Source organism: Passer domesticus, chromosome 31, assembly GCF_036417665.1.
Source record: "Passer domesticus isolate bPasDom1 chromosome 31, bPasDom1.hap1, whole genome shotgun sequence".
Lineage (NCBI taxonomy): Eukaryota > Metazoa > Chordata > Aves > Passeriformes > Passeridae > Passer > Passer domesticus.
Window position 1 is genome coordinate 1,168,457 of NC_087504.1, and position 13,803 is coordinate 1,182,259.

The following is a 13,803-nucleotide window of genomic DNA, read 5'->3' on the forward strand; positions in this document are numbered from 1 at the left end:
TTTGTGACACAATAGCCCATGGGGCTGCCCCTTTGTGATGCAATAGCCCGTGGTTCTCTCATTTCCATGGCTGCAAAACCCCACCCCAACTCCATCCCTTTCCCTTCCCTTCCCTTCCCAAGGGCAGCCAGCCTTAAGCCCAGCCTGGCCACGCCTCAGGGTTTCACACTGTCTAGGAAGTAAACCCTCTCCAAAGCTACTTTCCAAGTCCTTTATTTCTGTAATTCCCACTCAGTTCTGGGTTGCAGCTGGTTGGTGTGGGAATTGGTTAATTTCTCTTCACATCAAACAAAGCGCTGGGACACAAAGAATGGCACCACGTGGTGGAAATAAAAGCAGCTTTGCACTCCCCACTAGATGACCCCAGAATTCAGCTGGCCGATAGCTTTAGGGAACAAACATTCCACTTTTGCTCTGCTTCATTGTTCCAGGGGTTTATTTCCTGCTTTCTTGATTGCAGAGACACCCAAACCCAAGATAAACATGATCTTCCTCAAAACATTTCTGATCCTGGCAGTTCCTGACAATTCAAAATTTTCTTAAGGGAAATAGCACTTGGCAGGTCATTCTAAAATATTCTCCAACAGAGCAGATAAAACTAATCATCCTTGATTTGGCAAAACTAAGCCTGACCCATGGGACACGTGGGTCTGATCCCTTTTTCTGCATCTGCAAAATTATTTCTTCAAGTCTCATCTCTCCTATCTATTCAAAGAACCTTTGCACTTTGCATTAGATGCCCCCAGTGTTCCGTAGCCCAATATGATCAGTGTATCTGTAGGGTGTAAACTGGCCATGCAAAGTTCTCCTTTGTTGTGCAAGGGGTTTATTCCTGCTTTCTTTCCTGCAGACACACCCAAACCCAACATTACAACACCTGCCTCAAAGCAATTCTCCTTTGGACTGTCCCTGAAAATTCAAACCTATACTCAGAGAGTTTCCCTGTCCCCAGAGCCAGGCTCCAAGGCTGGGCTCTCTCCTGCATGGAATGAAGAAGAGCTGCTGCCCTTGCCAGCGGCTCCGGGATCTGGCGATCAGTGCTTTGAATGCAGCTTTTGTACACACCCTGCCCCCTGAGCCGAGCAGCATTCCTGGGCATTGGCACCACCTCTCCAGGCCAACATCCTCCAGACACAGCTGCAGGAACAAGATTGCAGCAAGTTGAAAGAGTTGATTGCAGCTGGCTGAAGGAGTCTCCAGGCTGCTACAGCCCTTCACCTGCGGTGAAATCATTTGCACTGCCATGGGGGGAGCAAAGGGGGTGAGGGGCTCTTTGCAGGTGAGGGTCTCCTCCATGTGCTGCTGCTCACTGGGCTGATACAGCTGCTGCTGCCTTCCCCCACAGCTGTAGCAGGAGCCTGCCTGGGAAAATAACACTGCCAGTGCCAGCCACTGATCCCTGCCCATCCTCCTGCCCACAGGGCATCCTGCCCACCAAACCGCTCCAGCCAGGTGATGTCAGACAACACCAAAATACATTCAAATGATGCATTTCCCTCTTTCTGGCAAAATCATGGCCATACAGTCCACATGTTGGAGGCAGACTGCTCTTGGCAGAATGGGGGAAGCCCCAGCAGCTGCTCTCCCCATGGCTGGATGGCCATGGCAACAGAGGCAGGTCTCCCACCATGCCCACTGCTGCAGAACCCAGTGCTTTGGAGTTGTTCCCACTGAACTCAGGCTGCTGCTACAGCAGCAACATCACTTCACACATTGGATAAACTAGTTGGAATGGCACACAGGACTTGCCCAAGAGCTACAAAAAACTTTTTTAAAAGTGGAGTGGGCAGGAGAGTAAGAATAGTTTGCTCCTTTTTAATACAAGCATACCTGATTTAAGCAGGGACACTGGGCTAATCATACTGGGGACTGGTTTGTAATTCTTGTCTCTAGCAACTCCCACCAGTTTGCAAGCATTTTTCACTAAGGGGTAGATAAGATTTTACAACGCATCCATGAGCAAGTCTGAGCCAGAAGTCAAAGCACAAGAAAATACTCCCAAATCTGCCACCCATGGGAAAAGGAAGCAGAAAAGCAGGTGAAACAAATGCCATTGCAGCTAAATTGCCTGCATTTATCCCATGGTCCAACCTTCCTCTACAAAAGCACCTGAATTCAAACACACAGCTTAAGATCAAGGAATAAAAGTGTTTTGAGAACATTTAAAGTCTGATTCCTATTACGTTCAAGGAGAGGTCAATGCTAAATTCCTTAAAAACACAAATGTGGGTCTATTTGGGACTGCATCCTTCAAAAGCACGAATGGAAGTTTAGAATTGCAGAATGGTTTCCATTGGAAAAGACCTTTAAGATCATAGAGTCTTTCCGATAATCTGAGACCGCTGACACTGCCAAGGCCACCCCTAAAGCCTATCCCAGGACGGGATGCTATTGGCATTCGTGGCCACCTGGGCACACACTGGCTCACGTTCAGCCATTGCCAACCAGCACCCCCAGGTGCTCTTCTGCTGGGCGGCTTCCCAGCCCCTCTGCCCCCAGCCTGTAGCCATCCATGGGGGTGCTGTGGCCCAAGTGCAGGACGGGGCACTTCACCTTGCTGAACCTCATGCAAGTGGCCTCAGCCCATGATCCAGCCTGTCCAGATCCCTCTGCAGAGACTTCTTGCCCTGTGGCAGATCAACACTCCCACCCAGCTTGGCATCGTCTGTAAACTGCCTGAGGTGCCCTTGATCCTCTCCTTCCCATTGTTGGCAAAGATGAGAAACACAACTGGTCCCAGTGCTGAGCCCAGGGGAACACCACTTGTGACCAGGCACCAGCTGGATTTAATTCCATGAATTCCACCCCTACCTGGGCCTGGCCATCCTGACAGTTTTTACCCAGGGAAGTATGCATTAAGTTCAACAGTGTTTTCCACATTCTTTGTTCTGTGTTTCCCCCTACATCCAGGAAAAGACAGAGATTCTCCTTAGCCCTCCTTTTGTTGCTGATGAATTTACAGAAGCATTTTTATCCTCTTTGCAATTTTCTAGGAAGAAATTCTCTACAGTGAGGCTGTGGAGGCACTGGGAACAAGTTGCCCAGAGGAGCTGCGGATGCCTAAGAAAGGCTGTGCATCTTCCCCTGCTCTCTCCACTTCCCTTCCTAGTCATGACATGGGGAGCCTGAAGCAATTTCTGACTGAGGACAATGTGAACCTCACACAGAGGTGAGGGGGGAGCTGGGCCACTCTCTGGTGGGAGGAAGGGTCTTGTGCCAGCCTAGCCATGCTGTGCATATTGCCAGGGAGCAGCTGTGCCCTGCATGTGGCCCTGCAATGAGCTGTGCTGCTGCCAGTGCTCCGTGGAGCTGGAGGGCTGCTCAGCTGTGGGGCAGGGAGAGGAGCAGGAGGGTGCATAGGGTGCATGTGTAGCTGAGCCATTGCTGGAGAGCACAGGGCTCTGGGCTCCCTGCTGTCCCAGGGCAGCCCAGAGGCCAGGCTGTTCCTGTGGCAGCTCTGTGGGGCAAGGATTTTCCTATGGCCTACTCCAAGTGTCTGCCAGCAAGAGCACGGGCCATGGAGGGGGCTCAGAGGTGCCTGCCTTGTGCCAGGGCTGCCAGAGGGGCTTGGGGCTGCCCTGGATCCTCCTGAGGGAATTCCCTGAGGGTCAGACCAGGCAGTGCCCAGACTCCTTTCCCTGGGCCTGCTGTGTCCCTGGGCTGCAGAGCTCTCCTGGCTCACAGCAGACATTCAGTCCTTGATCTCGGGGTCACCCCAGCCTGGCCAGGCCTGTGCCCAGTGAGCTCCACTCCCTGCTGCTCCCTGGCACACCCTGTCCCTGCAGGTCCCCTGTGTTCTCCTGGCAGCTCCCAAGGCCCTCCAGACAAACCTTCCCCTGCCATCAGCCCTGGCACAAGCTGCAGAGCCCCAGGAAGGTTCAGCACAGACCATTCAGCATCTGAGGGGCACTGGCCACCAACAAGCAAAACCTGACCCAGACCTGAGTCCCCTAGAGGCCCCAGTGAGACCCTGATCTCATCCCACTGAGCCCTGGGAGAACAAGGAACATGAAGAGCCTCTTGAGAGTCCTGAGAGTGACTCTGGAGGGGAGCAAAGCCTTCCTGCCCTGCGCTCAGGAGATGCCCTTTGCTGGTGGAGCTGCTGTGCTGGAGCCCAGCTGTGTCCCAGCAGTGCCCATGGCCTGTCCCTGCCTGAGGGCACAGCACGGACACGCAGCAGGACAGTGACCAAGCTGCCAGAGCACTCCGGCCTTGCACCCACAGCAGGGCTGGGAAGGGGAGTGTGGAGCTGGGAGGAGCAGATGTGGAAAGAGGCAGGGCCATTGTCCCTGGCCGTGCTGCTGTGCTGGGAGCCACTTCCCTCCACCTCTGCTCACAGGCACTGCTCCTGCAGAGCCAGAGAAGGGCTCAGGCAATGCGTTGGTCACACAAGTCAGGGTAGACACTGGCTTTTATTCAAATGCAGAGGGAACAAGCCTCCTCAAAGTCTTTGTGTTGCAAAAGAAAAGCAGACGTGCATGTAAAAATGCTAAGAGTAGTATTCTAGTAATTTATAAAAGACATTATGACACCAGAAAAATAATAAGAAAGGGTCCCAATGACAAAACGGACAAACAGGAAAAAAAAGGCCAAGATTGTAAAGAGTTACATTCACATGGTTCTGAGAAGAAAAAAGAGAGTTTATTGCTTCTGAAAAGAAAGAGTCATTATTTTTCTCAGGGCATCCTTGAGCTCCTGGTTCCTCAGGCTGTAGATGAGGGGGTTCAGGGCTGGAGGCACCACCGAGTACAGAACTGACACCACCAGATCCAAGGGCGGGGAGGAGATGGAGGGAGGCTTCAGGTGAGCAAATGTGGCAGTGCTGAGGAACAGAGAGATGACAGCCAGGTGAGGGAGGCAGGTGGAAAAGGCTTTGTGCCGTCCCTGCTCAGAGGGGATCCTCAGCACGGCCCTGAAGATTTGCACATAGGAGAAAACAATGAACACAAAACAGCCAAATAGCAAACAGACACTAACTGCAATGAGCCCAACTTCCCTGAGGTAGGATTTGGAGCAGGAGAGCTTGAGGAGGGGGGGGATTTCACAGAAGAATTGGCCCAGGGCATTGCCATGGCACAGGGGCAGGGAAAATGTATTGGTTGTGTGCAGCAGTGAATAGAGAAAGGCACTGGCCCAGGCAGCTGCTGCCATGTGGGCACAAGCTCTGCTGCCCAGGAGGGTGCCGTAGTGCAGGGGTTTGCAGATGGACACGTAGCGGTCGTAGCACATGATTGTCAGGAGGAAATACTCTGCTGACAAGAAGAAATACAAAAAAAAGAGCTGTGCAGCACATCCTTTGTAAGAGATTGTCATGGTGTCCCAGAGGGAATTGTGCATGGCTTTGGGGACAGTGGTGCAGATGGAGCCCAGGTCGCTGAGGGCCAGGTTGAGCAGAAAGAAGAACATGGGCATGTGCAGGTGGTAGCCACAGGCTATGGCGCTGATGATGAGGCCGTTGCCCAGGAGGGCAGCCAGGGAGATGCCCAGCAAGAGGCAGAAGTGCAGGAGCTGCAGCTGCCGCGTGTCTGCCAATGCCAGCAGGAGGAAGTGGCTGATGGAGCTGCTGTTGGACATTTGCTGAGGCTGAGCTTTGGGTACTGCTGTAGAGAAAAGGACAGTGAAGAGTTAGAGGAGATACCTGTAACCAAAATCAAAGGCATTTCCCATACCCCCTCCCCTGGAACACACAGACACTCTTTTTTATTCAAGCGTTCTGGGATTTTCTCTTTAAGTCCCCCATATCTGTCCAGGTGTTCTTGTATATCAGAAACCCTGAGCATTTCTGCTGCCCTCAGGGGGAACAGAGCAAGTTCTGAGAGGTAAAGTGATGAATGGAGACTGAGGGGAGATGGTCTGTCATTCCAACCTGTTCAGTTTCTCTGGGCTTTAACTTTTCTCAGGTGGAGGTGTATCTGCTTCCCATGTTTTCCCTAAAAAAGCCCCAGATTTACTGCTGAGAGCAGATGAATCCACCACAGCCCAGCTCCACATTTGTAGACAGGGACTCACATTGCACATTTCACCACCCCAACAGCATTTTCACTGTCAGAACACATCTGCCTTTCCCCATTAGACTTATAACTCAGAGAAACTCTACGACACCTTTGCATCCTGGATTGAAGCTCCCAGCTTGGACTGAATCTCAGGGACACTTCCAAGTGTCCTTATGCTGGCAGTGGATGAAGGGAGATGCAGCTCCTTCCCTGGCTGCACTGACAGCATTGCCCAGAGCCAGGCACTTGGGACAGTGTCACCCTGAGCCAGCTGTGCCCCCTCCCAGAGCCCCCAGGGCCGGGCAGCTGCTCCCAGCCCTGTGCTCTGCAGAGGGAACTGGGCCCGGGGCTGCAGAGCTGCCCCACAGCTCTGCTGCAGCTCTGCCTGAAGCTTCACGCCTTGGAGCCCCGGCCCTGAGGGCAGAGGCTTGGCTGGGGGACAGGAGGGAGGGGTCTTGTTCAGAGGGAGGGGCTGCACTGGAGTGGATCCTCTGGACATCTCTAAACTCTCCCTGCCACATTTCTGGGTTTTGTTTTCTCTCATTGCCTGATATTTCCTCTGCTTCCTGCAGATTTTCCTGCTGCAGGTGTTTCCCTGTGCCTGATCTCTCTGTACAAGCACTCACAGACCCCAAATCTCTGTGCACACTCCTTGGCCCTACAGAACCCTGCCTGTTTGCAGGGAACTGGCTGGGGGCAGGTTCTCTTTGCAGCTTGGAGAAAGGACAGCTCAGACTGAGCCTGATGGGTCCAGCAAAGGCGATGCTGGTGCTGTCCATGGGCAGAATGGCTGAAAGCACATTACGGATCTCCTGTGAACCTATTGATCACTAAAAGCAACAGTTTGGATGTCTCAGGCTCTTGCCAAAACTCCTCATTATTAATTCAGAATCAACCTTTAATATTTATACCTCTTCCTTGCCATTCTCCAATATTAGGAAGCTGAATACAAAGTCTTAGGAAATTAATTCATTTTTATCAACGTGCTTGTATTGGAAATATTCTATGACTGATCAGAACCCCTCAGCATGTCAGAGCTTTATGAGTATTTCACCTCCCCTGCCCCTGAAATACTCACAGTTGTACTCACAGGGTCTGTAGGTATTGGGATGTTCCAGCTTTAGGAGATCATGCCAGGAGCTGCAGCTGCATTGTCCTGCAGCCAGAGGTTCCTGTGCCAAGGGCTGGCAGTGATTCTGCCCCAGGCACTTCTCAGCACCTTCCCAGCCCCGACAGATTGAAGCTCTCTGTGCCTCTGGGCTGTGCCCGGGCTGGCTGCAGCCAGTGCCCCAGCCCTGCTGGGCTGGCAGAAGAGTTGCTCATCAAGAGAAATGTGCTTTTGAAGCTCTTCTTGCTTACCAGGAGCTGCCTCTGTGCCAGGAGCCCAGCCCAGTTCTGCAGCACAGACACAGCACAAGGACTTTAATGAGCCTCTGGGGCTTTGTGCTCAGGCCCTGAACATCAGTCCCTCAGAGGCAGCTGAAGAAACCTCTCCAGAACTGCAAGTGAGAATCCAACTCCAAAGTTTCTTGGACTTTTACTGGATCCCACTGAGGGACACGACTGAGAAAGTGTCCCCAGGCCCCAGGCAGAGCAGAGAACTGGAGGCCGTGATGACAGGTGGGGACAAAGAGAAGCCAAGTCTTGGTGGCCTGGGGCACAGCAGGGTCTGTGCCAACAAGGGCTGGGAGGAGGCACCTTGTCCTGAGGCCCTGGGGCCTCCTGGCACAGCCCCAGCCAGGCTGGGCACTGTCAGCCCCTTGTCCTGCCCTCAGCATCCCCCCCTAGCCCACATCCCAGTGGCCTCAAAGATCTGCTGGAAGGAGTCCCTGGGGAGCCTTGCTCAGCAATGGCCCTTGGGGCTCCTGAATGCTCCCAGGGAATGCAGGTTTTTCCAAGGACTTTGGGTTTGGCTTTTGCCTTGGACTCTCTGAGAGGTTTGTGCAATCATGGCCTGCAATTATCTGCTGTAATTAGTCCCTGGAGAGGCTTTGTCAGTAACAACACTTAGTGGGGCTCATTAATGCTTCAAGGTACTTCAGTTATTTGAAGGTACTTGGTGTTTCCCTTTTGATACAGACTCTGTGAGAGGCTTGTGCAATCATGGCTCCAGTTATCTGCTTTAACATGTCCCTTGAGAGCTTTGTACTGACACTCAGTGAGGTTCATTAATGCTTTCAGATACTCAAGGTTTTTAAAATACTTTGGATTTTCCTTTCCTCTGAGTCTCTGAGAGGTTTTTGTGCCATCCTACCCTCCGGTTCTCTCCTCCAAGGAGTCCATGAGGAGCCTGTGTTGGGGATGGACCTTTGTGGGACCCATTCATGCCTTGACACACTTTGGGGGTTTTTTCTGACTTTGACTCCTGGAAAGGTTTGTGCAATCTCCTCTCAGGCCCTGAGGTTCCAGGGTCCCATTCCAAATATGCCATGGGGCTCATTAGGATTAAGCAAGTCCTGACAAACCATGGCTCTGCCTTGATTTCCCCCTGCTCTCATGCAGTTCATCAGGAAGTTTTCTGTAGTGGTTTTGGTTCACCGCTTTGAGATTTCTTGGCCAATGCATCAATTAGTGTAGGGGGTTCAGTGTTAGCTAATTACCAGTGCACTCACTAGAATATTCTTACTCATTTCCTGCTGTGAGATAGGTTTAGGAAAAAGGCAAAGTAGGCTCAAAACTTTAAAAGTGTATAAAGAAAAGATTATTAATAGTAACTAAAAGAAGGAGTAATATGTATCATAACAAAACTTTCAGAATAATTTTCCTCTCACTACAACCTTTTCTTTCTTACTGACAATGTAAAGAGTAAAAACCTGAAATTTTCAGTCAGTTTACCACTGGTAGAATCGTCTTTCTTCAGTTCATTTAGGGAAAGGAGTCTCTCTTTCATGCTATGGAGACTTCTCCGTAAAAGAACAGTTCTCTCATGGCTCTCAATTCCCACAAATAGCAGCTGCCCAGAAAAATCTGCAATCGTGAAATCCCTCCCATTTTTTCACATCTTTTTCCACAGCTGTGTTTTTACGGGTCATGTCAGCTTATGGGGTATTAGTTTACAGATGAGCAAGTGTTCTCTTCATGTATTTCTGAAATCATCTTCATCTCTGAGAACAGAGATCTTTTTCTCTCCCTGAGGGCACAGGGTCTCATCACTCTGCTCTCTTTCTCTGTTCAAACTTCTCATGGGATCACAGCTACTTCAACGTTTCCTTATTTTAGCATGGAGGCCTGTGACATCAAGGGCCCCAGGCTGGGTAATAACAGACATTGACTCCATGATTCACAGAAGGCTGATCAATAATCTTCATTAAGAAACCCATACTTTTTTATCCTAGTTCACTACAGCTGGACCTTAGTGGTCCTCCAATCCAAACACCATAACCCTTGGCTAATTAAGAAACCACACTTTGGTAAAAAAATCTCCATAACACATTCCACATGTTCAAAAAGCAGGTGCAGCACGTTAAGCTAAGAATTGTTTCTCATTCTTTTCTCTGATCTTCTCACAGGCTTTCCCAAAACAATGCCTGGGAAAGATGTGTTTCTCTCTGTGACCAGAGAGTTGCTGCCAAAGAAGCCTTTACTGATCAAGCCATCTCCCCATACTTTTCAATGTACTATAGGGGAAGAGAGAGTCTGATGTATCAATTACATCCTTCTCCATAGCTTTACAAGAGTTTCAGCCTTAAGATCAGGTATCACATTATCCTCTCATCTGGGACTCAACTTCCCCTTCACTGACCTCAGTGTCTTCATGTTGCTCCTCTATGTGCCTGCCCGTTGTCCTTTTCTCTCACTCGAGGGAGGATGGAAGCACTGAAAGAGTTAATATCTCTCCCGGGGCCTGCAGATGGTTCCGTGACCCCGGCCGGGCTCGGTCCTTGCGGCCGGAGCTGTTTTACGATGGAGGTTTCTGCAGCAGCTGCGCTGGGGCTGTGTCAGGATGGGCCGCACTGGGGCAGGGCCAGGATCTCAGCAGCCAGGCCAGAGCACAGCAGCAGCACGGCCGGGGCCCATGGCTTCTCCTCCCCGTGCCCGGGACTTGCGGGTGAACCCCAAGGGTGGCAGAATCTTGGCCGAGCCGGCCCAGCCCAGGGCTGCTCCTGGGGCCCGGCGGATCCTGGCTGGGCCTGGGCTGGCGGCGGGGCAGGGCTCGGTAGCGCCCAGGTGTTGGCAACCGCAGCCATGGCCCGGCCCGGCCTCGGCCCCGCGGCCTCCCCTGCCCTGCCCGGCAGCCGATGGGACCTGGGGGGCTCCCTGGGAAGGGGCCCGGCCCCACGGCAGGAGCCGCCCGGCCCGGCCCAGCTGAGACGGGGCTGGGCCAGCCTTGTTACCTCTTTGCTGGCCAGAAGGGAAAGAGACCCTCCCAGGCTTTCTCATCTTTAACATGTGTCTTCACAGAGGCGTGTACAGTTTCCTTAGTGGTTTAACAGATTGTCCATTCTGAAAGATAACTACTGATTCCTTCTTGTCAGATATGGAGGAAACTGCTAGCAGCTTCTCTTAAAACATCACTTCCGTGTTGCAAAACCACGACAAGAGCACAGAGCACAAAGCTCCTTTGTCCATTGTGGTATCGGCGGGAGAAATGCGGCACTCAATATGAGTGAGCAGCAAATCTCAGAACTTTATTGATAGGCACATACATTTATATCGGGGTTAATAAGGCTAATACATATTGCAAAAGGCGAGTTCATTATTGGTTAGTTACTTATCAGCTAACTACGCCTTCCTTAGCATTCTTGTGACTACTATGTTGCAGCTGTTCACATCTCTTCTTCATATTTCTAATGATCCTCTCCCCCATCCTGATGTTGCACCAAGGGCACAGTGCCCTTGCCAGGTTTGGACACTGACTGCTGACTCCTATCCTCGTCTCCTTCTTGCTTAACTCACGGTATTATATCAGTGTGACCTTTGTCAGCTAGCTAACTGTCCACAAAATCCTCCACATTTCCCCTGTTTTTCTGTTGCACAAGTATGGTCTGATTAGATGTAGTAAATATCATCCTGAACATGGATGCCAGGGAGAAGAAAGAAGAATGACAGAGCACACCCAAATTCCTCTATCTTGAACCTTGGATTTAGGGAATTTGTGTGGTGGAACCCCAATTTCAACCATTTCTGTGTAGATAAGAAAGATAGTTCATTTCCATAGGAAGGAAAGCCCAGAGCCCAAGTGTTTCAAAAACAGAAGAGGAGATAGATGGCTCCTGGGAGGCCAAGCCAGCCAGACCTGTTTGTCCTGGCAGCTTTTGTCATGGAGGAATCCTTGGATATATGGAATCTGGGAGGAGGAATCTCAATTTTGACCATGGACACCTGGAGAAGAAGGACGGTTCTTTTCCATTGGAAGAAAAGCACTGAGCCCCAGTGTTTGGAAAGCAGGTGAGAGGCAGCCCCCAAGAGGCCAAGATTGACCTGTCTGTCCTGGCAGCTTCCACTTGGGAGCAATCCTTGGATGTACTGAATTTTGGAGGTGGAATCCAAATTTTGGCCATGGGCACCTGGTCATGATGGATGATTTTTACCTATAGGAAAGAAAACTGTGAAGTCCAAGTGTTCTGGAAGAAGATGAGAGGTGGCCACCCATGGGCCAACAGAGCCAGACCTGTCTCTCCTGGCACTGTTTGTCTAGGGGAAATCCTTGGCCATAGGGCATTTTGGAGGAGGAATCTCCATTTTGGCTGTGGGCACCTGGACAGGGAAGAAGAGTTTTTTCATTAGGAAAGACAGGACAAGGCCCCAGTGTTTCAGAGGCAGATGAGTGCCAGCCCTCAGGAAGCCAAGGCCAGCTAGAGTCATCAGTCTCAGCAGCTTTTGTTTGGGAGCTATCCTTGGATATAGGAAATTCTGGAGGCAGATTCCCAATTTTGGCCATGGGTGCCTGGTTGAGATGGATGGTTTTATCTCATAAGAAAGAAAAGCACATGGTCCCAGTGTTTCAAAGTCAGATGAGAGGTGCCCCGACCATGAGTAGCCAAGGCAGCCAGATCTGTCACTCCTGGCAGATTCATCTGGGAACAATCTTTGTATATAAGGAAATGTGGAGGATGAATCCCATTTTTGGCCATAGGGCTCTGGAGGAGAAGGACAGTTCTCTTCCAGAGGAAGGAAAGCCGAGATACCCAGTGCTTCAGGGGCAGATGAGAAGCAGCCCTCGACATGCCAAGGTCACCTGGACCTGTCAGGTGGTCCCCAGGAGGCCCAGCCAGCCAGACCTCTTCTATGTTCCCTTGGTTTTGTGGGACCCCACAGTGTCACAATGGTCTCCTTGGTTCCATGAGGCCCTGGAGTGAAGGAGTGTAGGGGGATGCCCCCAATGAGAGAGGGGCAAACTAGCCTTTGTCCCCCAAAAAAGGAAGGAAGCCCAGAAGTTTCTCCCAACGATCAGGTGAAAAGACACCTTATAGGGCCCCAGAGATGTTACTAAAACCTTGGGGTCACCTAATTGGATGGAAGCCAAAAGGTCCCGCCTGGGCCATAAGGTAGAAAAAGAGAGAACAAAGGAACCACGAGGCTTTTGTGAACGTGTTTCTACCAGGATCAGACCTATGTACCTGGATCGGATTTTCTGTTTATTGTTTTTCCTTTTATTAAACCTTTCTGTTTCTAACACTGCAGCAGAAGCCATCCTGCTCATTATTTGCCTCCAAAGGTAATAGCTAAGCTATCCTTGGTGTATTAGGTTCCCTTTTAAGGGCTCATAAAACCCTGGCCCGACAAAACAGAACCTAATACTGGAGTGTCACAATGTTCCCCTTGTTCTGCAGTGTCACAATGGCCCCATGCTTCCATGAGGCCTTGCAATGTCACAATGGCTTCATGCTCCCACAAAGCCCTGATGTGTCACCATGGCCCCTCGGCTCCATGCGCCCTCACTGTGTCACAAAGGCTCCTCTGTGACACTGTGGGCTCCACAAGGTTACCATGGACCCTTGACTCCTTGGGGCCCCTGAGTTTCACAACAGAGACCGTCCTGGATTGCCAAGCAAATTGTATTCTCTTTGCCATCTGTATGGCACTTGCCTTTTGTTAAGTGGGCAGCTTTTCTTATCTCTTCCACACCCAATCCTTTCTCCTGGCAGACATCTGCTGATAACAGGCTACTGAATGTCACTGCATGACTGATAAGAACTACAGCATCCCATTGGGAGATGCTATGCCCAGAGGGAGGAGCCAACTATTCCTACCCAGATATAATCTTGAGTTTCTGGAACACCAGCATGGCTTTCACCACTGGATTTTCCCAGAGGAACAGCAGCTGTCTCTTCTTCCACTGGATCTTCAGAGGAAGACTACGCCTTTCTACAGCATCCCTGCTCCAACAGAACCACACCTGACACTCCAGGAGGACTGCAGCCACAATTCCAACTGGACTGCTACCAACACCCTGACCAACAGGGTGTCAGGTTGTGTTGTGACTCTGTCAGTGTTGTTTTAGTCCACTGCATTGTTTATTTTATATTTTTATTTTCTTCCCTAGTAAAGAACTGTTATTCCTGCTCCAATATTTTGTTGCCTGAGAGCCCCTTAATTTAAAATTTATAGCAATTCGGAGGGAGGGGGTTCCGCATTTTCCATTTCAGGGGAGGCTTGTGCCTTCTTTAGCAGACACCTGTCTTTCCAAACCAACGCAGATTTTGGCACCCCACATAGGACTCAAGGGCATAGAAACAAAAAGGGAATAATAGTTCTTGAGTAATCAAATTTTTGTTTGCTGCTATAGAAACCTCATTAAGCAACACCATGTTGTAGCAGACCTAGGGCCTGCGAGGCCTTGGCGGTCAGAGGCCTGAGCTAGGAAATG

General features: G+C 50.7%; 1 protein-coding gene and 1 long non-coding RNA gene across 2 annotated transcripts; one reads left to right on the forward strand and one right to left on the reverse strand.

Moving 5' to 3' along the window:
* Positions 1 to 4,393: 4,393 nt before the first annotated feature.
* On the reverse strand, positions 4,394 to 6,284 carry LOC135287896 (olfactory receptor 14C36-like). The gene has a single exon (XM_064401133.1). It carries the CDS (start codon positions 5,572 to 5,574, stop codon positions 4,642 to 4,644), a length of 933 nt encoding a protein of 310 aa, XP_064257203.1. The 5' UTR covers positions 5,575 to 6,284; the 3' UTR covers positions 4,394 to 4,641.
* Positions 6,285 to 12,393: 6,109 nt separating this feature from the next.
* LOC135287869 (uncharacterized) lies at positions 12,394 to 13,506 on the forward strand. Its single transcript, XR_010351336.1, has 2 exons — positions 12,394 to 12,991; positions 13,082 to 13,506. It is a non-coding gene; the product is annotated as an uncharacterized LOC135287869 (long non-coding RNA).
* The last annotated feature ends 297 nt before the right edge of the window (positions 13,507 to 13,803 follow it).

Coding starts and splice junctions, on each gene's coding strand:
- LOC135287896 (XM_064401133.1), bottom strand. CDS start 5,574: ATGTCCAACAGCAGCTCCATCAGCCACTTCCTCCTGCTGGCATTGGCA.